This window comes from Thecamonas trahens (genome assembly GCF_000142905.1).
Source record: "Thecamonas trahens ATCC 50062 unplaced genomic scaffold supercont1.47, whole genome shotgun sequence".
Lineage (NCBI taxonomy): Eukaryota > Apusomonadida > Apusomonadidae > Thecamonas > Thecamonas trahens.
In genome coordinates this window covers 111,518-137,044 of record NW_013657633.1, presented here as the reverse complement: position 1 = coordinate 137,044, position 25,527 = coordinate 111,518, and the positions used below count along the sequence as shown (strand labels likewise).

Genomic DNA, 25,527 nt, shown 5'->3' with positions numbered 1-25,527 from the left:
CTCCCCTCCCTCCCTCCCTTCTTCTCCCCTACCCCTACCCACCTCTTCCCCCTAACTGTCTCTTTCCCCCTCCACCCCCCCCCGAAACCAGATCGAGAGGTCACAAGCAGTGTACTTGCCGCCCAAGTACTTTGGGCCGAAGCTGCAGGAGCGGCTCAAGGAGGCGCTGCATGCCAAGGTTGAGGGGACCTGCACCGGGCGGTTCGGCTACGTCATCACGGTGACCGAGATCGTGTCTATGGGCAAGGGCCGGATTGAGGAGAACATCGGAGACGTGGTCTTTGACGTCCGCTACAAGGCCATTGTCTTCAAGCCGTTTACTGGCGAGGTCCTCGATGCAGAGGTTGTCTCGGTCTCGGAAATCGGTTTCTCCTGCACCGTCGGACCGCTCAACGTCTTTGTCCCGCACCAGCGCCTCGGCGACTTTTCCTTTGATGCCGACGCTGCTCCGCAGTGCTGGACCTCGCCCGACTCGCGGCATGTGATCAAGGTCGACTCAGAGGTCCGCATCAAGATCCAGGCCGTCAATGAGCACGCCAACGACATCTTTTGCATCGGCACCATCTCGGAGGACTTCCTTGGTGTCATCTAGCTGGTCGCCGCCTCGTTCCCCCACCCCCCCTATCCATCGCGCGCGCCGCTGCCTTTGCCTGCATCTGTGGCCGTGCCTGTGGCCACCAGCTCCTGCATCCACTAACCTACACCCTGCGCCCTCACCCGAGACCCCCAAACCAACCCAAGCCTAACCCCTTTCTCCGTCTGGGCCTCGTAAACTACAAATACATCACCTCCCCTCCCAATCCGTCCACCACCCACCACCCACCACCACCCACCACCCACCGCCCACCACCCACCACCCACCACCCACACGCACGCACACTCGTCCCACCTTCTGTACCCAACAACAGAGTACGCCTCCTTCACCCCCCATCCACTCCATCCCCCACCCCCATCCCCATCCCCTACCATCCCCACCCCCACCTCCCATCCATATTTCATCCCCTTTCCCCTCCCACCACCACCAGGCAGGTGGCCAAAGTTTTGGCGCGCAAATCGTCAAAGACCTTCCATACCCTCCCCCTCCCCCCCCTTCCCCCAACCATCCCCCAACGCATACTCACACACACACACACACACACACACACACACTATCTCCATATCTATGCAGTGGCAAGTACGTCCGGGATGGAGGTGGCCGGTGGCGAGCGCAGGGGCCGGCTGATGATTGCCCAGATGGTGCTGGAGAACTTCAAGTCGTACGGCGGAGAGCGGACGATCGGACCCTTTCACAAGCGGTTTTCCTCGGTGGTGGGCCCGAACGGGTCGGGCAAGTCCAACGTCATCGATGCCATGCAGTTTGTGATGGGCAAGCGTGCGAGCCGGATGCGGCTGAAGAAGGTCTCGGAGCTCATCCACAAGTCGGAGAACTACCCGGCGTGCGAGTACGCCAAGGTCTCGGTCTACTTTCAGGACATTGTCGACACCGGGCCGGGCGATGAGGACTACACCGTGGTGGACGGCTCACAGGTTGTCGTTACCCGAGTGGCGTATGCCACCAACGGCTCAAAGTACTTTCTCAACGACAAGTCGTCGTCATACTCGGAGGTCACTGCGCTCCTTCGCGAGCGCGGCATCGATCTCGACCACAACCGGTCCATGGTGCTGCAGGGCGAGATCGAGCAGATTGCCATGATGAAGCCCAAGGGCACCGGCGACAACGATTCGGGCCTCCTCGAGTTCCTCGAGGACATCATCGGCTCGAACACGTTTGTGGAGGACATCAACGCTGCCGGCAAGGCGACGGAGGAGCTCAACGAGGAGCGGACCTCGCACCTCCACCGCGTCAAAGTTGTCGAGAAGGAGCGCCTCGCTCTCGAGTCATCCAAGCTCGAGGCCGAGGCGTACATGGCCAAAGAGCTCGAGCTCTGCACCCATCGGTTCCATCTCTACCAGCTCAACCGGGCCCAGACCGCGGTTCAGGCCGAGGCGCTCCGCGAAAAGGCCACCGTGGTCGACGGCGAGTACGCCACGCTGCAAAAGGCGCTGAGCAGCACGACGACGGCACTTGCCGCTACCGAGGCCCAGTTCTCGCGCATCCAGACCGAGCACAAGGACGTCGAGTCTGCGCTTGACGCGGCCAAGCGCGAGTTTGAGGCCTACGAGCGCAAGGACGTCAAGTTCCGCGAGGACGTCAAGCACTGCAAGACCAAGATCAAGAAGAACGCCAAGGCCGGCGTCACTGCTGCTGCCAAGGTCGAGCAGTGCAAGGCAAACCTGGCCCGTGCCGAGACCGATGCCGCCGATGCTGCGGCCGCCCTCGAGACTCACACCGCGGCCGCCGCCAAGCACAGCGAGGCGCTCGAGGAGCTCAACGCTCAGCTCGCCTCGGTCACGGCCGAGTTCCAGGCCGAGATCGAAGAAGCGCAGAAGGCGGCCATGCCGCATGTCGAGGCCTCGGCCCAGCACAAGGCTGCTCTCGACCTCGCAGCCTCGCAGGCTGCGCTCATCAACGACCGTGTTGCCAAGGCTGCCGCCGCCCTCGCCAAGGCCACTGCTGAGCTCGAGAGCTACGCCTCGACCGCCGACGCCAAGGCCGAAAAGCTTGCTGCGCTCCAGGCCAAGCTTGCCGAGGCGTCTGCTGAGGCGACGCAGATTGCCAACGACCTCGCCCAGGCCGGAGCCATGGAGGCCGAGCTGGCGAAGGACGTCGCCGCCCTCCGCTCGACGCTCGAGGAGTCGCGGTCTTCGCTTCAGGCCGCCAACTCACGCTCGGCCGTGCTCGACGAGCTCCTTGCGCTCAAGGCCGCCGGCAAGCTTCCGGGCGTGCTCGGCCGGCTTGGGGACCTCGGCGTCATTGACGAGGCCTACGACGTCGCCGTCTCGACCGCCGCGCCGGCGCTCAACAACATTGTTGTTGACACGCCCGAAACCGGAGCCAAGGCCGTCGCCTACCTCCGCAAGCACAACCTCGGCCGCGCCACCTTTATCATCCTCTCCGAGCTCGGCTACCTGGCCAAGTACATGGCGTCAGCGGCGGCGTCGTTTCCGGCACCGCGCCTCTTTGACCTCATCACGCCGTCGAGTCCCGAGGTGGCGCCGGCTTTCTTCTACGCCACCAAGAACACCCTGGTTGCTGACTCGCTCGACGCCGCCACATCTGTCGCCTTTGCCGGCGATCGTCGCTTCCGGGTTGTCACCCTCGACGGCCAGCTCATTGACACCTCGGGTACCATGTCCGGCGGTGGCTCGCGTGCGTCTTCGGGCGCCATGCTCACCTCGGCGACGGCGTCGTCGGCGTCAGCCGCTGCCGCTGCTGCTGCTGCTGCTTCGGTCGTCTCCGCCGCCGACGTTGCCGCTGCCGAGGCCGAGCTCAAGACCAAGTCCTCACAGCTCGCCGCCCTCCGCGCCGAGATGGAGTCGCTCAAGCGTCGCTCGTACAAGGTCGCCACCAAGGTCTCCACCCTCGAGACCTCCATCTCCAAGCTCGAGATGGATCTCGCCGCGTCGACTGCTGCCGAGCCGGTCCTCAAGGCTCAAATCGAAGCCCACACCGCCGCCGCAGCGCTCACACCCGAAGAGAAGACCCAACTCGCAGCGCTGGAGGCGACCATGGCGACCGAGCAGGCCGCTCTCGACGAGACCAAGCTCGTCCTTGACGCTTTCGATGCCGAGATCAAGATCCTGCAGGAGAAAATTCTCGAGGCTGGTGGCATGGAGCTGCGTAAGGCGCAGTCGGCCCGTGACTCGGCCCAGCAGCAGGCAGACCTCGCCGCGTCGGCAGCGACCAAGGCCAAGGTCGCCATCAAGTCGGCAACCAAGGCACTGGCCAAGGCTGAGGCCGCCCTCGCCGGCCTCGAGACCGAGTCGGCTGACCTCGCCGCCTCGCTCGCCACCATGGAGGCTGAGTTTGCCACGCTCGAGACCGAGGCCGTCGCCGTCCTCGAGTCGTACAAGCAGACCCAGCTGTTGATGGAGGAGAAGGAGGAGGAGCTGGCAGGCCTCAAGAACGTCTACGACGACCAGAAAAAGACGTACAACGCATTGCAGGCTCAGGAAGTCGACATCACCGACCGCCGCGACGAACTCGCCCGTACCATCGCAGACTACGACCGCCGCATCGCCGACTGGTCCACAAAGATGGAGGCAGTCCAGGCCCAGTACGCCTCATCGCTCGGCCTCATCTCCTCGCCGACTCAACTCGCCGAGCTCCAGAACAAGACCGGCGCCGGCATGGACCTTGCGTCGGACGACGATGAGAGCGACAACGAGGCGGAAGCGAACAATGACGACGCCGGCGATGAGAGTGGCGACGACGCCTCTGGCGCCGCACCTGCCTCTGGCGTCCTCCGCGAGCTCTCAGCCAAGAAGCTGGCCAAGGTTGACAAGGCCGAGCTCGAGGCCGAAATTGGACTCCTTGAGGAAGCCATCAAGGAGATGTCACCCAACCTCCGCGCCATCCAGATGTACCGTGAGAAAGAAGAGGAGTACTTGACCAAGGTGACCGCGCTCGACGAGATCACCGAGAAGCGCGACGCCGCCCGCGACGTCTTCGACTCGCTTCGCAAGCAGCGGCTCGACAAGTTCATGGCTGGCTTCTCCACTATCACCCTCAAGCTCAAGGAGATGTACCAGATGATTACCATGGGCGGCGACGCCGAGCTCGAGCTAGTCGACTCGTTGGACCCGTTCTCCGAGGGCATCGTCTTCTCGGTCCGTCCGCCCAAGAAGAGCTGGAAGAACATCTCCAACCTCTCTGGCGGAGAGAAGACTCTCTCCTCGCTCGCCCTTGTCTTTGCCCTCCACCACTACAAGCCGACGCCACTGTACGTCATGGACGAGATCGACGCCGCCCTCGACTTCCGCAACGTCTCCATTGTCGCCAACTACATCAAGGACCGGACCAAGGACGCCCAGTTTATCGTCATCTCGCTCCGCAACAACATGTTTGAACTCGCCGACCGCCTCGTTGGCGTCTACAAGACCAACAACGTGACCAAGAGCGTGACTCTCAACCCGCGCGCCGTCGCGCTAGGCCTCGGCGAGCGCAAGTGAGAAACCCGCACTGCTGCGTTAAACCTGTAATCTGTCCCACACCCCTCCAACACCCAGCGTCACAGATATTTACCCAGCGGTGCTCACTGGCGTGCCTGCCCACACGGTCACTCACGCGCAAGCAAGGCGATTCCCGCGCAACACACCGCTTGGCATCGACATCGGTCGGCAGGTCGACCATCATAAGCCGCGTGCTCCGCTGCGGCGAGAGGAAGAGCGGCGCGGCGTAGGCGTTTGCGCGATGACGCGGCCGGTCCTTGCGCTGGAGGACAGTGATGACGGTGACCGGCATGGTCTTACGGAGCGAGTTCGGCGGCGCCTCGACAAGCTTGCCGCCGGCCCACGACGCACCCTCGAGCAGCAGCCCGTAGACATACGCACCATCGGTTGGCGACGTGTTGTACTGTTCGCGCTCGCGGTTCGTCACCTCGGCGTACAGTACCACGTTCTCGAGCTGCCACCCGGGGTGGTCGCCCACCACCTTGCGCTTGAGGGCATGGAGGAACTCGGCTGGACCAAAAAGGCCACCAAGCCACACCATCGGCGTCCGCTCCCGTTTGAGCCAAGCCGAGAGCTGGTCGCCGCGCGCCGCGAGGCCGGCCAGCCACGCCCCGAGATCCTTGGCACCCCACGACCAGTCTTGCCACGACGGCGGGACCAGGCCAAAGTTCATGGCGTGGACGAGCTCGAAAAAGTGCGCCACCACGCCCGACCACTCGGCCGCCAGTGCCGCACTGCGCTCCACGTCGATGTCATCCTCCAGTCCAGTTGCCTGCGGAATTCGCGCGACAGAGCTGACCATCACCGCCAGCGGCCGCACCCCGCCACCGCGCCGGCCGCTCCCATCACCACTGCGCGAGCCGCGCGACGGGCTCGCAAACGCGCCCAGCGTATCGTGCCGCCGCGCAACCTCCCACGCCGTGCACCCCACGTCTGGATGCTGCATCCACCGGTGCGCCTGGTACAGGCCGAGCACTCCGCACGAGAGCCCATACCGCACAAGTACCATCGCCTCCTGCACCTTGAAAACCACACGCTCCAGCTCGCTCACCTCAAAGGCGAGCACCTCGCGGAACGGCGATGAGCTCGGCATGCTCCGCAGTCGGTCGCGGAGCTGCCCGTGGACCAGCGCGAGCGGAATGCTTTCCTGCATCGTTTTCAGCACCTTGAGCAGCTCTTTGGATGAGTACGGGAGCAGAGCCCTCAGTGGCAGCGGGTTCCGTGCCCACCACGCCGCCATACCTGCGGCCTTTGTCGCCAGCGCGACAGACATCGACGGCGAGACCGCCGCGCCCCATGCCCGCTCTCGCGGACGGGCCGGCACTGTCACGCCCGGTGCCCGCGCGCCGAGCGACTCGCAAAACGCCTCACCCAGTCGCGGGTTGAACGCGTACAGCTGCTGCATCTCCAGCAGCATCTGCCGCGTCCGCTCGTTGATTTTTGCCGAGACAACAGCTGGCGAGAGCCCGTACAGCGACGGCGGCTCGTGCTCGGGCCACGACAGCACCTCGGCGTAGAGGGCATCCATGACCAACCGCCCCGACGAGCCTGTTCCACTACCGCTCGGCGGCAGGACAGGCAGCTTGTACATCGGCCGCCGGTCGTCACCCACCAGCCGCGCCGTCTCATAGACGTCAAACGAGAATGCTTTGTCGAACATGTGCTTGGTAAAGATGTTGTCGACGACAACGCTGACCACCCGGCGGTCCGCGTCTGACGTCAGGGCCGAGCCGATGGTCTCGGCCACCACAAACCGGATGAGTGACCACGGAAGCTTGATGACCTTCTCCAGCCCTCGTGTGCGCTTGCTGGTCTTGCTGCCACTGTCGCGCGAGCTCCGCCGCGACGACGCGTCCGCGCCGTCACCGCTCCCGACTGACGGGCCCTCGCTTGCGTTCTCGGCATCGTCGACCGACGGGTCAGCCTCGGACACTACCACACCGGCCGCGTTCGCAGCCTCGGACACAATCGTCTCCAGCTGGTCGAGCGCCGCCCGGAGGTGGAGCCACGAGAGCATGACTCGCTCCGAGGCAAAGCCGACCTTGCCAAACTTGATCCGCCCCTGGATGAGCGCAAAGGCAAAGACGAGCGCAAAGACGAGCTGTGGCCAGGTCGCAATGCGAACCCGGAGCAAGTCGGTCTCGGCTACCCACTCGAGCCATGCCAGCATCTCGGCACGGAGCCCCGCTGGCGCCTCCAACCGCAGCTTCACCCCCGACGCCAGGAGACCCGGCTCGACCTCGCTAATGTCCTGCAGCGGCACAATAAGCCGGAACATCGCCGACACCGTGTGCCGCCGCGACGGCACGCCTGGCTGCAGATGCCGCCCGGTTCGCGCCAGCGACGCGTACTCGCCGAGCCCCAGGAGCCGGCGCGCCTGTGCTGCCCGGGAGCTCTTGGTTCGACTCTGTGTCGATACCGAGCCGGTGGCCTCGCCGCCGTCCCCCCGACTGGCGCTCGCCCGAGCATCCGAGCCATGGCGCTCACTGGCGGCGTTCCGGCGGTTTCGCCGCTCCACCCCCGACGACGGCCGGACCTGCCCGCCGTCACTCCGGCGCCTCGGCATGCCGCGACCCGAGCCCGAGAGCAGCAGCGAGCCGCGCCACCTCGACTCAATGTCCTCGCGGAACGTGGTGTGCACATGCGCACCAGCGCCAAGAAGTGGTGAGCCAGTGACAAGCACGCCAGACGACATGAGCTGCTCCTTGCTCACCAGTTCGACAAGAGCCTCCACCAGCTGCGGCGCCTCGCTCGCGTTCTGCAGCACCAGCCACCAGCCCTCGTACATGCACTTGCGCGCAATGGCGAGGAGTCGGAACGGCGATTCGATGTCGCTTGGCATGACAGACGTGACGTACATGTCAACCATGCCCGGCACCGCCTCGGCCCACCGCTGGAGGAGCGGCAGCGCATCGGCACCGGCATACGCCTCGTGGACAAAGACCGGCGCAGATGGGTCTGAGACCAGCATCATCTTGGCGAGTGAGAGCGGAAAGTAGGCCGTGACCCGGAATCCCGCACCAAGCACGTTCTCTACGTATCGGTTCACCGTCGCTGGCCACCGGTCGGGCCGCAGTGCGAGAGTGACCAGCGCGTGCAGAAAGGCCGAGACCGCGTACTCGCCGCTCTCGCGCCGCAAGTCAACAAACGGCCGCGCCTCTGGATCCTCAGACTCGAACCACTCTTGCCATGCGTTGACGTTGAGTGCAATCGTCTGATTGAGGGTCGCCAGAGGCGCAAACATAGCACACAGCGCCTCGATCCGGGCCCAAGCCTCGTCCGTAATCCACGCGTGCGGCTTGGTAACGTGCCGATACACCGTGCCGAACACATGGAGTGCACCGTCGCCGCCGGCAGTTTTGCGCGATCCACTTGGGCGAGTCGAAGCTACGCTCTCGTCATCACCAGGTCCGCCGCCGCCTTCGCTGCCGCTTGCGGCGTCGTCGTCGTCGCCGGCTCCAGAGACAAGCGATGTCGTCGAGCCGCCGCCTCGCTGCATTCCGGCCCCCAGCCGCTCACCTTTGTTGGCCGGCGTCGACGGACGCGACCGCCGCGACGAGCTCGGCCTTCCGCCGGACTCACCTCCACTCCCGCTCCCACCACCTCCACCTGACGCGTGCGACGGCCCGGCTGTCGGCACTGCACCGTGCGCAAAGTCACTGAGCGAGCCGAGATGGCCCGCTCCGGTCTCGAACAGCATCTGGATGGCAGCTGCGCTCACGCCGCCACACTCAAAATCGGTGTTGACCGCTAGCAGAAAGGCAAAGTGCAGCCGCTGCTGCTCGTTGAGCGCATGTGCGACAAACCCGTATACGGCCTCGGTCAGCGCGTCAGCAATGTGGATCACTCGCTTCTCCGGCTGGACCGCTCGCACCGCGGCCCGGATCGCAAACTCAAACAGCCGCACGTACATTGGCAGCGCAATGGCCGCCATCGGGTACAGTGGCGCAACCTGCTCGTGGAGGAACCCGTTGAGCGCTGCAGCTCGGAGCGCCACAGGCAAGTACACCTCGCGTGCATCCATCATCCGAGCAACCTGCCGCGCCACGTCGAGCACGCTCTCGTCAAGCTTCTCCAAGTGCGCCTTGACCTTGCCCAGCTCGTCAATCTGCTTGCCCGAAACGAGCATGCCCTCCATGCTGCGGCCCGAGGCCTCAACCAGTAGCATTGACCCATCGTCAGACCGTTGCGACTCGCCATCGTCACCGGCCTGGGCACCCTGGACACCCAGCGCATGGCTTTCGCCCGCGCCGGCGTGACCCGAACTTGCTGATGAGTGCCAAGACGAGTCTTCGCCCGACGACTCGCTCCGTGAGCCGACCGAGGAGCAGCTCCGGTCAATGCTAGCGTCTTCTCCTGTGGCGCGAGCCTTGCGCTCGGCACGCCGCTTGCGCCGCATCTGCCGCTTGCGCCGCCGCCGCTTGCGGCGCGCAGACGCTGTCGCTGCAAGAAGCTGCGAGAGCTGCCGCCGCGCTGCCGCCCGCTCGCGCAAGACCGTGACCAGCTCGTTGAGAAGGATCGGCCGCTCTGCCTCGACATCGGGCCGCTCGCGTTGGACTACCCGCGAGAGCAGCGCCTCGGTCATTGCCGCCGCAGTGAGCGTAAAGTCAATGACCATGGTTGCCGCCAGTAGCGCCGACGCAGCCGAGCCAAAGAACGCACCTGGCAGCGATGCTCCGTCCGGACCTTTGCTCGAGCGCTTACACGGCGTGTCGACGTCAAAGACCGACGGCTGGCTCACCAGGTACAGCCGGAACATCGGCGAGTACTCGACCTCTCTGCCACCGATCAGCACCCGCAGCTGCTTGCCCACGCCAACAACGTTGCCGTGGAGGAGCGGCTTAAGCAGGGCGTAGCTCGCGCCGGACACGTCCTCAACCACGAGCGGCAAGCCCTCGACCACGCACATCCGAAGCGTTTCGACAAAGTCGGACCGCATGGGCGAGGTCACGACCAGGCCCGCACCGCGCTCAAGGTGCCTAATCCACGTCAGGCCGACGCCATCTGGGTCTAGCAGCAGCGGCCACTGAGTCAAGCCGTCCATGTACCGCCCCGGCGCCGCTCGCGAGCCGCGCATGAGGTACACGTTGAGCAACGAGATCTCGTCGCACGGCAGCCCGATGGCTGCCCACTCGGCGAGTGCGTCCTGGTAGCCAGGCTCCTCAGCCATGAGCGCCGAGAGCGCCACCGCCGACCCCGAGAACGAGGTCAGCCCAACCGACGCGGCGTCGCTCGACGCCGCAGCATCGCACAGCGCTGTCAGCGAAAACACGACCGGCCGCGGTGAGTTCTCGCAGATAACCTTGTCCAGAAGCGCGGCCTGCTCGGCAAGCGCCTCAGCATCCTCGGCGTTGAGCGCAGATGGGGACGAGGTGTCTAGCCCGGCGACGCTGGCCATTCCGACAGGAGAGGCCGTTCGTCGACCCGAGCCTGACGAGCCTTCACGGGTGTGACCGGTCCTGCCTGAGCCCTTGGACTTGGCGCTTGTCCGCATCGACGAGAGACGCATCGACGAGACCTGGCCGGCCCGCCGTCCAAACGGATTGTCGCCAGCGGACGCCACCGTGGCACGGACCTGAGAAACGGCCGTCGTTGCGCCGGCAAGCCGGTTGGTAATGCACACTCCGCGGACGTCCTTCATGAAGACCAGCCGCAGCGCGGCCGGCATCGAACCAGCGTATACCACAAACGCTGCGCGCTGCACCGACTGGCCGAGCGCGACCTCGATGCGAGCCTGAGTCATGTCTTCCGCGTTGGCCAGCGTCGCCCGCTCGGAGTCGAGCGACGCCACCAGCCGGTTGACCGACTCGAGACGGGTGGTCAGCTTCCCCAGCTGGTTCACCCGCTTCTGCTTGTCAAGCAACTTGGCATCGTACTCGGCCTGCAGCTTCGCCCGAGCTGCGAGCGCCTTCTCCAGCTCTGCCTCGCGCTCGGCCACCTGGCCCTCAAGCATGCTCACCAGCGCGTCGTTGTAAACTATTTGTAGGAGGACAGGCCGGAGGAAAACCGACGCCGCGTGATACTCGAGTACTGCCAAGAAGAGGTGTCGCAGGTCGACATACGCAGGTGCAAGCTCGGCCAGCAACGCGTCGGTGAGGAGCGGATGCTCAACTAGCGGCGCCACAAGATCAACCACCTCGTCCGAGAGCGCATAGAGCTTGGACCCAAGCACCTCGTCGAGGATTTCCAGCGCACGCTCAAACTTCTCCGGCGTGCCGAGCTGGCGGCGGATCTCATTCCACTTGGACGGCGAGACAGGGAGTCGGAGGACAGCGGCGGCACCACCGGCTGGCAGCGTCCCGGCCACTGCCACCGCCGGTGATGTTCCGAGCCGCACAAAGAGGTCTGAGCCGGTGGCAGCCTCCGAAGCGTGGACAAGCATGGCGGTGGCCAACTCGTCGTCGTGCGCCTCGTCCGGCCGATGTCGGACCTTGAGCCCAGCCACGAACATGACCGCGTCGAGGAGGAGCGCCAGCGCAATCGACGGCGGCTCGCTGGAGCGATCAACAACTTCCGAGATGATTGCGGCATCGTCGAGTGACTTGAGCGCTGCCTCGACCGGAGCCTTGTACGGCTTGACAACGCGAGCCTCATCGATAACGGTGTCTGACAACAAGGACGACGCCTGCGAGACCTGCTCGATCCGCAGCCGCATTCGTGCGAGTGCCACCTTGGTCTGCTCCAGCGCCATGGTGGCATCGGTAATGGCGTCGAGGAGAGAAGAGAGCGAGTCGTTGGCCGACGCAACGGCAGCCTCTTGCTCGACAACCAGCGACTCGAGGACACCGATAGAGGCGTGTGCCTCTTCCAGGTGCTTCCGCGCCTGCTGCATGCGCAGCTGGTCAGCCTGCAGGCCGGCGACTGTGTTGGCGTACATCGACTTGAACGTCTCAACAAAGGCGAAACAGTGTGCAGTATTGGCACCGAGGCCACGGAGCCGAAGCGGGAGCCGGACCTTGAGCGCCACACCGTGGACAGCCACAAGCGTCTGCAGCAGGCGCTCCTTCATCGGCCCGCCACACTGGAGTTCGGCACGGTTGATGCGAGCCCGAATCGCCGCCAGCATCGACTGCCGGTTCCACGGCCGAAGATAGAGAGTGTGTGCGACCTTGACCACACCGCTGTAGTCTTGTACAAGCGGGCTGAGGCTCTCGGGCGTGGTGTTGATCACAACATGGAGAAGTTGCTGGACTCGCGAGATGAAGAACGAATACAGCATCCGCGAGCTCACCTGCTCGTACATCATGTTGAGCTCCTCTTCGGTGAGCGCTTCGTACGCCTGTAGCGCGAGCGAAATCAGATCGGACGCACCAGACTCGGACGCACCCCGACTGGCCTTTCCCGACGTCGGCGAGCGGCGGCTTCCACCACCATGGCCACCTCCACCTCCAGCAGCAGTGCCATCGCCAGCAGCAACAGTCATGCCGACGGGGGTGAATGGGACCGGGCTGTCAGTCTGCGAGAGCAGCTCAGCCGGCCACGACCGACAGAGGTCAAGAAACGGCGTTGCGACGAGGCTCTCCATGAGCTTGGAGAGCGCAAGGATAGCGTCACGGCGCGACTCATCCAGATCCACCACCGCCGACTTGGTCTGCTGTTGAGGTGTTGCCGTCGATGCTACCGTGCTTGGCCGCTTGGACGCTTCTGGCTCTTCGCCGGCGTAGCCACGGCCGAACGAGCTCTCGCGACCAGGAGCTTCGGGCTCGGCCTGGGGCACCTCGCCGGGAACATTGTCAAACGCCGCCCGCATGGTCTCGGCCTCCTCGACAGTGATCGGGACTGCGGTCAGCTCACCGTGGAGGAGGCGAGCAAGAAGAATGTTGAGGGCGTAGACACCCGAAGCGTGTGGGACTGACGACGCCGCCACACCGAGCGTCCGCGCCGCGGCCGCGCAGAACATGGTCTTGATGTACACCGGCTTGAGGTCACGATAGATGGCGACGAGCTCAGATGGCGAGAACAGACCAGCCAGCTCACCCGAGGTGAAGAACAGGTCGAGGACGTCCAGCAGCGGAGAACGGCGGCTGCTCTCCTCGCTGGCATCCAGATGCAGCGCTGTCGGCTTGCCCTCTGCGCCAGCAAAGAGGAATGCCTGCTTGAGGTGGGCGAGACACTCGGGCGAAAGGTTGTACATCGCGCCAAATGTCAACGATGACTCGTGGCTGCCGCGAAGGCCCACGGCGGGAAGTGGCGAGCCGCCAGTGAGACCGCTGCCATCGTGGCGGTCAGAAACTGGATGCTTGGCCGAGGCTGCGTCGGCGAGCGGGACCGTGCGGAGCGGGACGCCCGGGACCGGGATGGAGCAGTGCTCAGAGAAGGTCGGCAGGTCGCCGCCCACTGCCGAGGCGGCATATGCGCCACTGGCGCGCGCCGGGCCCCATCGGGCTTCCGGCGCGGCGGCGGCAGCCAGGTCGAGCGAGATTACGCCTGAGACGTGGGCGGCAAGCTTGCCGAGCGAGTGCATACCGAGCGGCGACGGGCTGACAAGCACCAAGTGGCCGCGCGGAAGGGTGAGCACGCGCGCAATGCGGAAGACGTGATGGACAGCACCGTGAACCACTGCCATCGAGCACGGCTGTAGCGGGTGCTGGGTGTTGTACACCTGGACCATGTCGACAATGACCTCCTGAAGCCAAGAGAGCGATGAGACAGGCTGGTAGCTTGCAGCGGGAGAGATGGGAGCCGTCGAGCCGGGAGGACCCTCCCACTTGCCATCGACAAAGCTTCCCCGTGCACCACCGAACACGCCCGAGGCCCCAGACATGAGGTCATCACCAGCAGAGGCCGGGCCGCTACCGTCGATTGAGTCAGTGATGTGGCCTCCGCCTCGACCAGTGTAGTGGACGGTGTCGGAGAGCGTGTGGTTCGAGATCTTGGGGCCAGACCGGGCCACGGGTTCTGGCACGTACTCGGCTCTGGAGAGTGCTGAGGGGAGGCCAGCGACACGAACCGAGGTGTTGATGTGGGCAAGAACTCGTGAGTCTACGAACACGGTGTTGCCGCCAAAGACGGAGCTCGAGGCACCGCCAAAGGCCGACTCGACTAGGATGCGCAGGGTCTTGGTCAGCCACTCGACGTCTGCATCGGCAACGAGCCGATCTGCAAACACCCGCATGCACTCGTGACGCCAGAGGTTGAGCATGGTCTGCTGGTCGATAAAGACTGAGCGGTCGGCACGAAGCATGCCCTGGAAAACCCGTGAGAGATCGCGCATGGAGAAGAGGTAGTGCGGCGTCTCGATCGTGGCCTTAAAGTTGGCCTTGACCTCGGACCAGAGTTGATAGGTGATCATCCACGTTTTTTCCATCAGGTTGAGAATGTGGAGGTTCATGTGCGAGTCGCCGTCGTCAGTGGGACCAACAGCGCGGAAGACCTCACGGACCAGGGTCGAGTAAACATCGTTGAGCGTCGACTCGTTCGAGTCATCGAGATGGATGACGGCAAACTTGCCGACGAGTCGCTGTGAGAGCGCCGAGACCCGACGGGCATTGGTGTGGATGACGGCCTCGAGCTGCTCCTGAAGCAGGGCCTGCTGGGTGCGGACGAGGCCGATACCTGTGGCACGGCCCATAGTGAGCGCAGCGCCGCCGGTGCCCGGACCAGAGAGCTCCACGTGCTCGTCGCCAAACTCGCCGGCGTTGAGCGAGTCATCTGAGCCGGCCCGAATGTGCCCGCCGCCACCGCCACCACCACCACCGCCACCGCCGCCGCCACGCATGGGCGAACTTGCCAGCCCGGGAGGCCGTCCGCCTGCGGCCATGGACGTCCGCGACCGCCGCGAACGGAAGAGCGTGTCAGCAGCGGGGGCAGGATAGGCAAGCGGGCCTGAGGCCGGCATGCGGCCGGCGGCGAGGTACTGCAAGCCTGATACGGCCTTGAGCTCGGACGACTTGGACGAGGAGAGGAAGGTCGAGGTCTCGACAAGGGTGCGGAGCCACTCCAGCGGTGGGCGGACACCGTGGGCATTTGGCCGAGGCCGTGCGAGGTCGTCGACAAAGACAGTGAGAGTCTTGGCTGCGCGCGGCGCAAACCGATTTCCGATTGACCGCACCAACCGGCCTTCAAGCTGAGCCTGCAGCTGAGCGGTGGTGGTGAACGGGCCAAGGGCGAGTGAGGCATAGGCATGGTAGTCCGAATCCCCGAGCGAGCCGAGGTAGTGCTTGACCAGCGACGACTTGCCCGAGCCGGCGTTACCGACAACCAGAACCGGGAGCTCGTGCTGTGAGCTGCGGAGCAAGTCGATGAGCGAAGACATGGCAACCGTGATTGGCGTTGGCACATGGAGTGCCATGATGTCGACGTCCCAAGCGTGCGGGAGCGCTGGCGAGACAGCGACCAAACCTTCGAGCGCCTCGTCGCCGCCAGACCGCAGCTGCTCGCCGGCCGATGCGGCGGGTGGTGCGTGACTATGACGCGAGCGCTCGTCGTCGGTCTCGCGACTGCCGTCGGCTCCTGAGCTAGATCCACTCGCCCCGGACGCGCCCGGGCCACCAGCGACGGCCTTTGCGGCCGATGCAGTCGACGCAAATAGCGTCGACGAGAGCGGAGCGATGCTTGTCATGGCATCAGGACCGGTCAACGCCGACCGCAGCCGCGACTGAAGCGACTGGCGCATGCCCTGCTGTGTGCCAAGACGGAACGAAGTGATGCGTTCGCCGGCTCCCACCGAGCCGGCACCAGGCGAGACCGAGTGGAGCGTGCCTGGACCGAGCATGCCACCGTCGCCTACGAGAGGCTCGGACGCTCCGACCGGCGCCGGAGCGGCGGCGCGAACGCGGGCGCGTGAGATGGCTGATGAGAAGAGCGAGGAGAGCGTCCTCGACGAGCCCGGATCCGGAATGGCGACGTTGGACGAGGGATATGCCCAGTGTGGGACGCGGTGGACCCAGAGCTCCCAATGAGTCGATGCCTCTTGGACATAAAAGTCAAAGATGGTCTCTGAACCCTCGAACCGCGGCAGGTTGACGGTCGCAGAGGAGAGGAAGGTCTGCAGCCTGAGGCGGTCGGTGTGGGGCAGGGCACCGGCGATGCCCCAGGCAAGAGCAAAGATGAAGAGCCGCTCGAGGTGGTCTTCCTCAAAGACTTCGTTGTTGAGCGCGCCTTGCTCGAGGAGGGCGTCGAGGAGCGAGAGCATGGTCCGGACCCGGGCGCTCTCCGGTTGGAGGACGACGGTAGTCGGGGTGTGGCGGAGAAATTCGAGGACAGGGGAGAGGAGAGAGGCAAAAAACGGCGCGAGGAGAGCGGCCTCGGCGGGCCGGCGCGAAGAGAGCCAGCCTTCGACGAGCATGTCGGGCGAGACGAGGTCTTGCGGGAAGAAGACTACACCGACTCGCCCGATAAGCTGTGGCGAGGCATGTTCGAGCGAGGTCGTTTCCAGGAGAATGTGCATGTTCGGTGGGAGTGCGAGGTACATGTTCGAGGTGAGAACGAGCTTGCGAGAAGGATCAAGCATGGACACGAGCGGATCGGCCCAGACTGGATCGACTGGTGCGTCGAGCACCATGTAGTGGCTGACTTCCGACTCTTCCATGGCGCGACGGACGGTGGCGGCTACAAGGCCATCGGCCCAGTCGCCAGAGCGAGGGTCGGCCTCGCCGACAAGCTCGCGGGTAGTGTGGGCGTAGGGATTGATCCGCACCACCCGGTACAGTGAAGGATCACCGGTCGAGCCCTCGCGGGCATCGTCCTCGCCTGCCGGCGACTCGCTGGCGGCAGCGAGTCTCGCCAGCGACGGATGCAGGGCTGCGACAAGGACTTCAAGCGCGGTTGACTTACCGGTGCCTGGCGGGCCGAGAAGAACGGTCGACTCCCAGTTTCGCAACGAGACAAAGAGCTGCAGGAGCTTCTCGACCCAATCACTGGAGGCAACAAGCGAGGCCGACTGGGCGGTTGCGGTGACCACTTTCTCGAGCGAAGCCAAGAGCGCGGTCTCGGAGAGCTCGGGCACTGAGGTCTTGTGGGCGAGGTTGTGCGTCAATCGGAGCGCGGCTGCGGCTTGGGCGACGGTCATGGTGGCAAGGGTCGGCGGTTCGACATCGGGCTCGCCCGCAGCTGGTATATCAAGAGTGGGAACGCCCGCCGGCGACGAGCTCGAGCCTGCGTCTGCGCCGGTGGACGCGCCTGCGTTTGCGGTGATTGACGTGCGAGGAACAGTAAGCGACGACGCCGACGACTCACGAGGCGAGTCAAAGGCAAGTCGGGTAGAGCCCGGCGCACCGGGACCGCCTCCCCGTGCGTTGAGAGGAATCTTGGTGGCCTGGGGAGCCTTGGACACTGGCAGACGGCCGACGCCGTCGATAAAGGGGACGGTGCGCGCGGCGGCGGCGGCAGCAGCAGCGGCAGTAGCCTCGGTCTCGGCCTCGGCTGTGCGGTCACGGTCGTTGGTGCGGCGCGAGCGGACCTGGGCGCGGCGGCGGCGAGCATGGGCCGAGAGCATCGACTCGATGCCCGACGAGCCCATTTGACTCTGGCGCGGACCTGATCCCGCACCGGATCCGGCGCCACTGCCGTCGCCGACCATGCCAGCAGCGGTGAGCTCACCGGTAGCACCAGGAGGGGCCGCTGGCGCGTTGGGATCATCGACAATGTCGGTGGCGGCAAAGGTCTCGCGGAGGAGGACCAGAAACGGCGGCATATCTGAAGGTAGGAGGCGCGGCAGGGTGAGCTGGGCGAGGGCGGCCATGACCGTGTGCGACTCGTTGGCGGAGGGACCAGCCTGGCGCCGAAGAAGGCAGGTACGGTCGAGGACGGCGACGAGGAAGCGATACGACCAGTCGTAGTGGATGGCGCGCGAGAGGGTTGCCTGTGCGGCGCGAAGAGTCGAGGTGAGCTTGCGAGTGAGGCGCTCGGCGTAGTAAAAGCCGGCGGCAACGAGCCGGGCTCGGACAAGCATGTCCTTGTCTGGTGTGACAACGGTGACGGTCCTGAAGAGAACAGCTTGCGAGGCTGGGAGGCCCGCGAGCGGCGAACTTGAGGTTAGGAGCGCAGTGGCGAAGAGGCCGAGTGGCTCCTTGAGCATGTACGTCGGTGGTTGAAGCGAGTCGGGCATGTCCTCGACGAGGGCTTGCGCAACGGCGGTGATTTGCGGCGGCGAGAGTCCAGCTTTGTGGCGGGCATCACGGGAGCGTTCGGCCTCGTCAGGGGTAGATGAATGTTGTGCGACTTGGTCGTGGGCCGGGTCGGCCAGTGACGAGCGGAGGGCGCCTGTAGTGAGGCCGTGGCCGGGGCTGAGAAGATTACCGGAGCGACCGACGCCCTCATCCGGGACACGGAAGGTGATGCCGGACGGGGCCGCGGCGGAGACCGGGACACCGCGGTAGTCGAGGCGGGTGGCGCCACGGCGGTCCAAGGGAGTGGCGACACCCGATGCGCTCGGCTGTGGCGTCTCGGGTGGGGGTAGCTGGAGCACGATGCCAGGCAGCGAGGCTGACGACGAGCGACCGGCCGCAGAATCGCCTCCGACAAAGAGCGAGAGCGAGGGCGCAAGAGACGAGAGCGGAGTGTCGACGGTCCGCGAGGCGATGCGCTTGTCGACTGAGGGGCCCATGAGGAGCGAGCTGGTCTTGGAGGCGAGGGTCGAGCCGTGGGCGAGTGCAGCGCGGCGGGAGGAGATGGAGCGGCGGGCCGAGGCGCGAGCGCGAGCGGTGGTGGAAGCACTCCTGCGGTTGGGGTTCTCCATGCCGTCGGATGTGGTGGAGACAGCGAGGGCCTGATCTGCGGCGACATCCTGGTCTGCAGCAGCTTGCGGGACGCCTGCAGCCGCGGCGTCGGGGCCGACGGCGATGGGGCGAGGCTTGAAGCCCCGCGAGTAGAGCTGCGAGAGCGGAAGGGCTTCACCTGAGGCCAGGACGGCAAACGGCAAGTTGAGTCGGAGGGCATGGGAGAGGGCAAAGAGATGGTGGCCAAGGATGCCAAGGACAGGCGGCTTGAGGAGGTGGATGCCGTCGAGATGGACCCAGGCGCGGGAGAGGGCCATGCCCTTGACGATGCGGACCATGTCAGAAGCGATAAAGAGGGTGAGCAGGCGAGCGGGGCATGGTACTTTCCAGCGAGTGCGGCGAGGGTGCGCAGGGTCTCGGACTTGCCTGAGCTCGGCGGGCCGGCGAGGACGACGGCTTGGCCGGCGACAGTGGCGTCGAGCAGCATAGACGCGGTCCGCTTTGTGGCCGCAGTGACTACGAGGCGTGGGGCGGCGCCGATGTACTCGTACTGGTGGACGAGCGAGTGCGGGCCGAGCGCAACTTCGACGTGCGGGGTGGCATCGGTGGCGCGCCAATAGATTCGCAAGTGCTTTGTCCACTCAAAGTCTGTGAGCGAGTAGACCTTGCGGCGAAGGATGTCGTCGTAGGCGTCGCGGAGGTGCACCTGGACGGTGGCGAGGGCCTCCATCTTGATGCGGTCGAGACGATCGGTGGCGCGGGAGACGAGGTCTTGGACAACAGAGAGCACGTGCTTGATGTACTGCGCGGTGTTGAAGAGAGCCGACTTTTCAGTGCGGATGCGGCGAATGGAGTTCTCAGAGGCCTCGGTAAAAATGAGGTAGAGGGCGAGCTGGGCAACTTGCGAAGGGTACGTCCGCAGCAGGTCTTCGAGGTCGATCGAGAAGCACTCCTTGGCGGCACGGCGGATGAGCGAGCGGAGGGTGAGGCGCATCTGCTCTAGCAGGGCGGTGAGCCACTCGGTGAGGTTTGGTGAGGCAGTGACCGAGGCAAGGAGCGGCAGGATCTCGCCTTCTGCCGAACGGAGGGCGAGGATGGAGGCAGCGTCGTCGAGGGCAGCGAGAGCGGAGGAGACTGGCGTGGAAGCAGGGTGAGATGCATGGTCAGCGTTGCGAGCAGCGGCAGGGCCTGACGGGTTCGCGGAAGAGCCAGGAAGAGGGTCCGAGTCGAGAACGACACCAACGACCGAGTCAAAGAACTGGTCAAAGTGTGCGGCGACGGCGTTGGTGAGGAGGCAGCGGAAATGAGCTCAAGTAGCGCCGAGTCTGAGACAAAGTAGAAGCGCGGAAAGGCGGAGCGCTTGAGCTCGAGAAAGCCTTTGAGCGAGATCTGGCAGAGCTCAAGCTCGGCGCGCAGATGCGGGAGGTATGAGCGAAGCGAGTCGTTAAAGACGCAGCAGGCTAGAACGTTGGCCTCTGTCGAGGTACGGCGCATGATACGGACCCACTTTGTGTCGATGACAGAGAAGCGAGCGGCTTCTGCGGGCATCTGTTTCTGGATGGTGACCGAGGTAAAGACGGCGGAGAGGTGGATCCACATAGACTGAACAAAGAGCCATGACTCGAGGAGCTCCGAGGCCGACGAGAGCTGGGCGAGCCAGGTGGTGAGGGTATCGTAAAAGGGAGCGACAAAGGGCGAGGCAAGCATGGTGGAGATGTCCATGAGCGAGTTCTCCATGGTGTGCATGATGGCCTTTGCAGAAGCGACGTCGAGGACGGCGATGCCGTCACGGCCCTTGTAAGAGGGTACAAACTCGAGCGTCATCTCGTTCCACAAGTCCTCGAGCTTGTTGAGCGAGTGCTCGATGTCGAGCTCTTTCTTTGCAGCGTAGGCGATGCGGCGGACTTGCTGGGCGTTTGCGAGGAGGTCGACCTCGAGCAAGTGCGCGAGCATGAACGACTGCGACTCGAGCGAAAAGGTGGTGCCCGTGGCTTGCATGATGGAAATCCAGTGGCGATTCTTGATGGCAGCATCGGCGAGGGCGGAGAGAAGAGGGAGGAGGGCGATCCACGAGGCGAGGCGGGCATAGGTTGACTTGTACAGCGACCATTCGCGAACAGCGAGTGGGAGGGCGCGCATTTGGGTAGCGAGCTGGTGGAGACGGGCAGACATGGTTGAGATGTCGGTGTCCGCCCAGAGAGTGTACTCGAAGCGACGAAGCGAGGCAGAGACGGCCGAGTGCAAGGTGTGGAGAGCGTCAAGCATGTCCAGCTCGCGGCGGGTGCGGAGGAGGCCGGGAAAAGGCCGCGGCGGAAGGCCAAAGAGGCGCTCGCCGCGGCGAAAGTAGTTGAACTTTGTCTCGAGCTTAGCAAACATGGCCTGGAAGACACGAAGGCGCCCAAAGCCGTCCTTGGGGTCGACCGACGCGCCATCAGCGGCGAGGACGGCCATGGGGCCACGGGTGTTGTAGTTGTTGCGGAACTGGATGACCTCGATGGCAAACGACTCGACGTCTGAGAGGAGGGCGTGCTTAAAGTGGTTCTGCAGTTGGAGCAGATGGTCGTTCTCGGTGGCGGCGAGCGCCTTGAGCTTCTGCCATTTTGCGCGGAGGCGGCGGGTGTGGGAGAGCTCGGCCTTGTTGATGTGGACCTGGTGGCGGGCGAGGAGAGCAAACATTTCCTCGAGCGGAATAAACTCCATGTCGATGACGGCCTCTTGGGCGCGCATGTCGCGGAGGACAAACATGACCTTACGGAGGTCGTCGAGGGTGACAATGTCGCGCTGCAAGCGCGAGGTGGTCGAGTTGATGTACGAGGCGAGCTTGCGGAGCTTGGACGAGCCACGGGCGTGGAGCGTTTCGGCGTAGCGGGCTTTCCAGCTTGCAGCCTCTGAGCGAAGCGAGTACTTGAGGGCTTGGGTGTAGAGGAGGAGCGGTCCGAGGAGCGCGGACGAGTGCATAGCCTGGATGGAGGCCTCGACGTCGACAAAGCGCTGGATCTCGGCCTCAAAGTCGACGACGAGCGGTGAGGCCGAGAGAAAGGCGGCGTACTCTTGCTGGAGTGTGTTGCCCCAGAGGTAGGCGTACTTGACAAAGGCAGAGAGGTAGGTCGAGAGCGCCTGCGCGAGAGTGGCGGCTTTGCCGGAGAGCAGAAGCACGAGCCGGACAATGGTCGGATTCTGGGAGAGCGTCTCGTGGTAGTTGTTGTCTGCGACGTAGAGCGGCGAGGAGAGGACGGCTAGCTCGGCCGGGTGGTACTCGGAAGTGCCGCTGCTCGCCGAAAGAGCAGCAGCAGCGGTCGCCACCGCCGAAGTCGTCGCCGAGTGCGACGTTGTGGGTAGCGTGGGGTTCGACTGGGCGCCGGCGGCCGCGTCTCCGGATGCTGCCGTCTGCGCTGTGGTGGAGGCGTCGAGACCGAGCATGGCGAGGCGGGTGAGCGGCATGTCGACCGAGGCAAACAACTCTTCCGAGGTGAAGAACGAGCCGTCGGGGCGCGAGTTGGCGATGCGGAGGCGCGACGGGAGGGTGGAGAGAGCGGCGACCGACTTTGTGATGCGGATGAGCTCGGAGACAACCTGGTTGAGAGCGCGCTGGAGCTCGTCAAGCGAGGGGTTGATGTGGACGTGCGGGATGGAGAGCTCGACGTCGACAGCGAGAAAGGGCGCGCGGGATGCCACAAGCTCGTGTGGCGGGTCGATGAGCGCGGCCGGCTCGAGCGGGGTGAGCGCGGAGCGGAGGTCGAAGAGGGCACGCTTGACAGTGGCGCCGAGGGCGGCGGAGAGCATGTTTGAGAAGAACGAGACAAAGTCTGCAATGACGTCGGGCGAGACCTTGAGGGTGGAGAGCTCAGTGGGATGGGCGGAGACTTCCTCGACGATGATGGCGAGCGCAGTCTCGATGCGCGAGGCAGCGGCGCGAAAAGCGGCGGCGTGGGCGCGGATGGACCGGATCTGGGCATCGACAAACTCGCCGAGCGAGTACGGGCTGGGTGGCGAGAGGCGGAGGAGCGAGGACTGGGCAATAAAGTCGAGCGGACGGAGGACCGAGGCGACAAGGAGGGTGTTGGCGCGGGTGACAAGGACCTCGAACTTGTCAAAGGCGGCGTGGACGCGAAAGAGGAAGCCGTCGATGTTCATAGACGACCATGTCAAGGTGGTAATGCCCGGCATCATGCGGCCGAGCAAGTCGCTGAGCGGCTCGGCCAGCAGCGGCCGGAGCGTCGGGTTGATGGAGGCAGTGATGCGGGCAAACTCATCGACGAGGAAAGAGAGCTTTGCGTAGTAGTCCTTGACGCGGGCGCCGGTGTCCGCGACGGCAAGGGCGGCGGCCGGAAGTTCGAGGCCAAGGCGAGTGAGCCACTTGGCCTCATCGATGAGCTGGAGGAAGCGGGGGTGGATGTTGACGTAGAGGTGGCCCGAGGTCGGCGAGCGGACGATGAGCGGGGCGGAGAGGACGTCGCCGGCGTCAACAACCCGCTGCGACCACATGTAGAACCAGAGCGTCTCGAACTTGACGAGCTTTTTGGCGAGGCGGTTGTAGTTGCGGATGACCGGGACGGCGGCGGGCGCAGCCATGATAGACTCGATGCCCTGGAACTTCTTCATGGGCTCCTCGATGCGGCGGAGGAGCTGGCGGGCCCAGATGATGTTTCCGGCGACGGGTGGGGCGTTGCGGATGGTGGGCGGGGCATGCTTGAGCGACTCGAAGAGTGCGGCAGCCTCGCCAAGGTCTGCGCCGTAGTTGTGGAAGATTACAAGGTACTTGGAGTCGAGGTTGGTCTTGAGGGAGGCGCGGTGGACAAGCCCCTCGAGGGACTGGAGCATGGCGAGTGCGTCCTCGGTCTCGGAAGTCTTCTCAAACGCCGAGTCGATGCGGGCAAGAAGCTCGTTCTCGAGGGTGGCAACCGCGTCCTGAAAAGCGGCGTAGTCGGGCTCAAAGGCCTGCTCCGAATCGTCGAGCAGTTCGTACTTTGTGGAGGAGAACGAGTCAAGGAGCGACTCAAAGGCCGATGCGACAGGGGCCATGTTGGGGAGGGCCGGATGTTCGGCGAGGGCGCGAAACTGCGAGGCGGTGCGGACGACGTCCGAGACGCGATAGAGACGGGCCTCCAGCGAGACAAGGGCGGCAAAGACGGCGGTCTCCGAGTAGGCAAAGGCGCGGTCGCGGCGAGTCTTGAGCTCCTGGTTGGCCTTTGAGCGGACGTGACGAAAGGCGCGCTTGTAGGCGGAAATGAGAGCCATGGCGTCGTCGATCTTGGCAGCCACGAGCTTGGGGTCCTGAGCGAGGATGGCGCCGCCCTTGGAGACGTGGCGCTTGCAGGCGAGGGCGAGCTGGCGCGAGATGCGGGTGAGGAGGTCCATCATGGGACCTGGCTCGGCGCAAAACTTGGCCGACTGGTGGATGATCTTGATGGCGTTGAAAAGGCCCGGAAGCGCCTCGGTCATGGCGGAGACGGTACCAAAGTAGAGTGGCTCGACATACTTGCGGACGAGCTCGAGGTACTTGTGCGAGTCCTTGGCCTCGTTGATGGCGTCAGTGACGAGCGGGTCAAGGAGACGCCACTGGCGGAGGGCCTTGGAGTGGGCGGTGACAAGGACGCCGAGAATGACCTTGCGCTCGTAGGTCTTGAGCTGCTCGATGAGCGAGCGGAGCTGGGCCTCGCGGGCGCGCCAGAACTCGAGGAGGGCGAGTGGACCGACGTCGGCGAGTGCAGCGAGGGCGGCAGCTGACGGGGCGGACGACTCGGCCGGGCCAACCTTACCGGCAGCTGTTGCCGCCAGAGCGGCCGCGCCTGGGTCGACAAGAGCGCGGTCGTTGATGAGTCGCTCGATCTGAGTGCACCACTCGTCCATGATGGCCTCGTAGTGGGCGACGAGCGACGGGTTCGTGGCGGCCTTGTTGAACGCCTGCTGCTTGTTCTCGACCACAAACTCGGAGTCGGCCTTGCGGAGCTTGATGCCACCCTGGACGGCCTTGAGTGCCTCGTTGAGGACCGAGGTCATCGACGAGACATGATTGAAGAACTGGGTGACGGCGTCGGGCGGAGCCTGGCCCCAGTCCTCGCGATGCTGGAGGTGCGGGACAAAGACATCGAGGAGGAGCTTGTGCGACGACTCGAGGACCGAAGACATGAGCTCGCCAAAGGCGACTTCATCGGAAATGCGCGGCTCCGAGACCGGGAGCGACGGCGCGAGGCGCACAAAGTACGCGCCCTTGCGGAAGAAGATGTCCGTCCGCGGGTCAGCGAGGTAGAACGGGACGGCCCAGGCGACCTTAGAAGAGTGCGGCTGGATGCCCGGCGCGCCGGACGGCGAGCTATCCGAGTTGCCCGACAACGAGACCGATGATGAGGCGCGGGCAAGCGCATCACTCCGCTCGGCGAGGTTGGCGCCCGACGCGGAGGCCGGCGACGGCTTTGCGACAGACGGTGGGCGCTTGCCAGGCACCGCCTCACCCGCAGCACGCTGAAAGAAGACCAAAGCACGCGGACCACCAGAGAGAAAGGCGTTGATCCGGGGAAGGATGCCCGGGTCGGCAAGGTATGCCCGGATGGCTTCTGTGTCGGGCATGGCAAAGGCGGCCGAGAGCTTGGCGGTCAGCCACTGGTGGCGGGCATCTAGAGCGTCACCGACAGGAGATGATGGTGTGCGTGGGGTGGAGACAGACATGGTGGAGGGGGTGGGAGGGGGTGGGGTGGGGTGGGGGGTGGGGTGGGGTGGGGGTGTTTTTCACCGCCTCGTCCCTCAGCCCCCCAAAAAGAAGCCTTACATCGACGACACCCGCTCGGAGGTTTTCGTTCGTTTTTTTTTTTCCCCCCCC

The 25,527-nt window shown here is 64.7% G+C and overlaps 3 protein-coding genes across 3 annotated transcripts; 2 read left to right on the top strand and 1 right to left on the bottom strand.

The window, feature by feature from the left end:
• Positions 1-127: 127 nt before the first annotated feature.
• AMSG_09252 (DNA-directed RNA polymerase II subunit rpb7) lies at positions 128-592 on the top strand (the record flags this gene model as incomplete). Its single annotated transcript, XM_013899192.1, has 1 exon — positions 128-592. A coding segment is annotated over one exon (465 nt), but the record flags the coding sequence as incomplete, so codon positions are not given.
• Positions 593-887: 295 nt separating this feature from the next.
• On the top strand, positions 888-5,093 carry AMSG_09251 (SMC4 protein). The gene is made up of 2 exons (XM_013899191.1): positions 888-909; positions 1,169-5,093. Coding segments are annotated over exons 1-2 (3,885 nt in total). The 5' UTR covers positions 888-908; the 3' UTR covers positions 5,053-5,093.
• A 28-nt stretch (positions 5,094-5,121) lies between these two features.
• Positions 5,122-25,376, bottom strand: AMSG_09250 (uncharacterized protein; the record flags this gene model as incomplete). The annotated part of the gene is made up of 5 exons (XM_013899190.1): positions 5,122-5,162; positions 5,197-19,030; positions 19,180-19,844; positions 19,970-25,310; positions 25,371-25,376. 5 exons carry the CDS (start codon positions 25,374-25,376, stop codon positions 5,122-5,124), a joined length of 19,887 nt encoding a protein of 6,628 aa, XP_013754644.1.
• Positions 25,377-25,527: the final 151 nt, after the last annotated feature.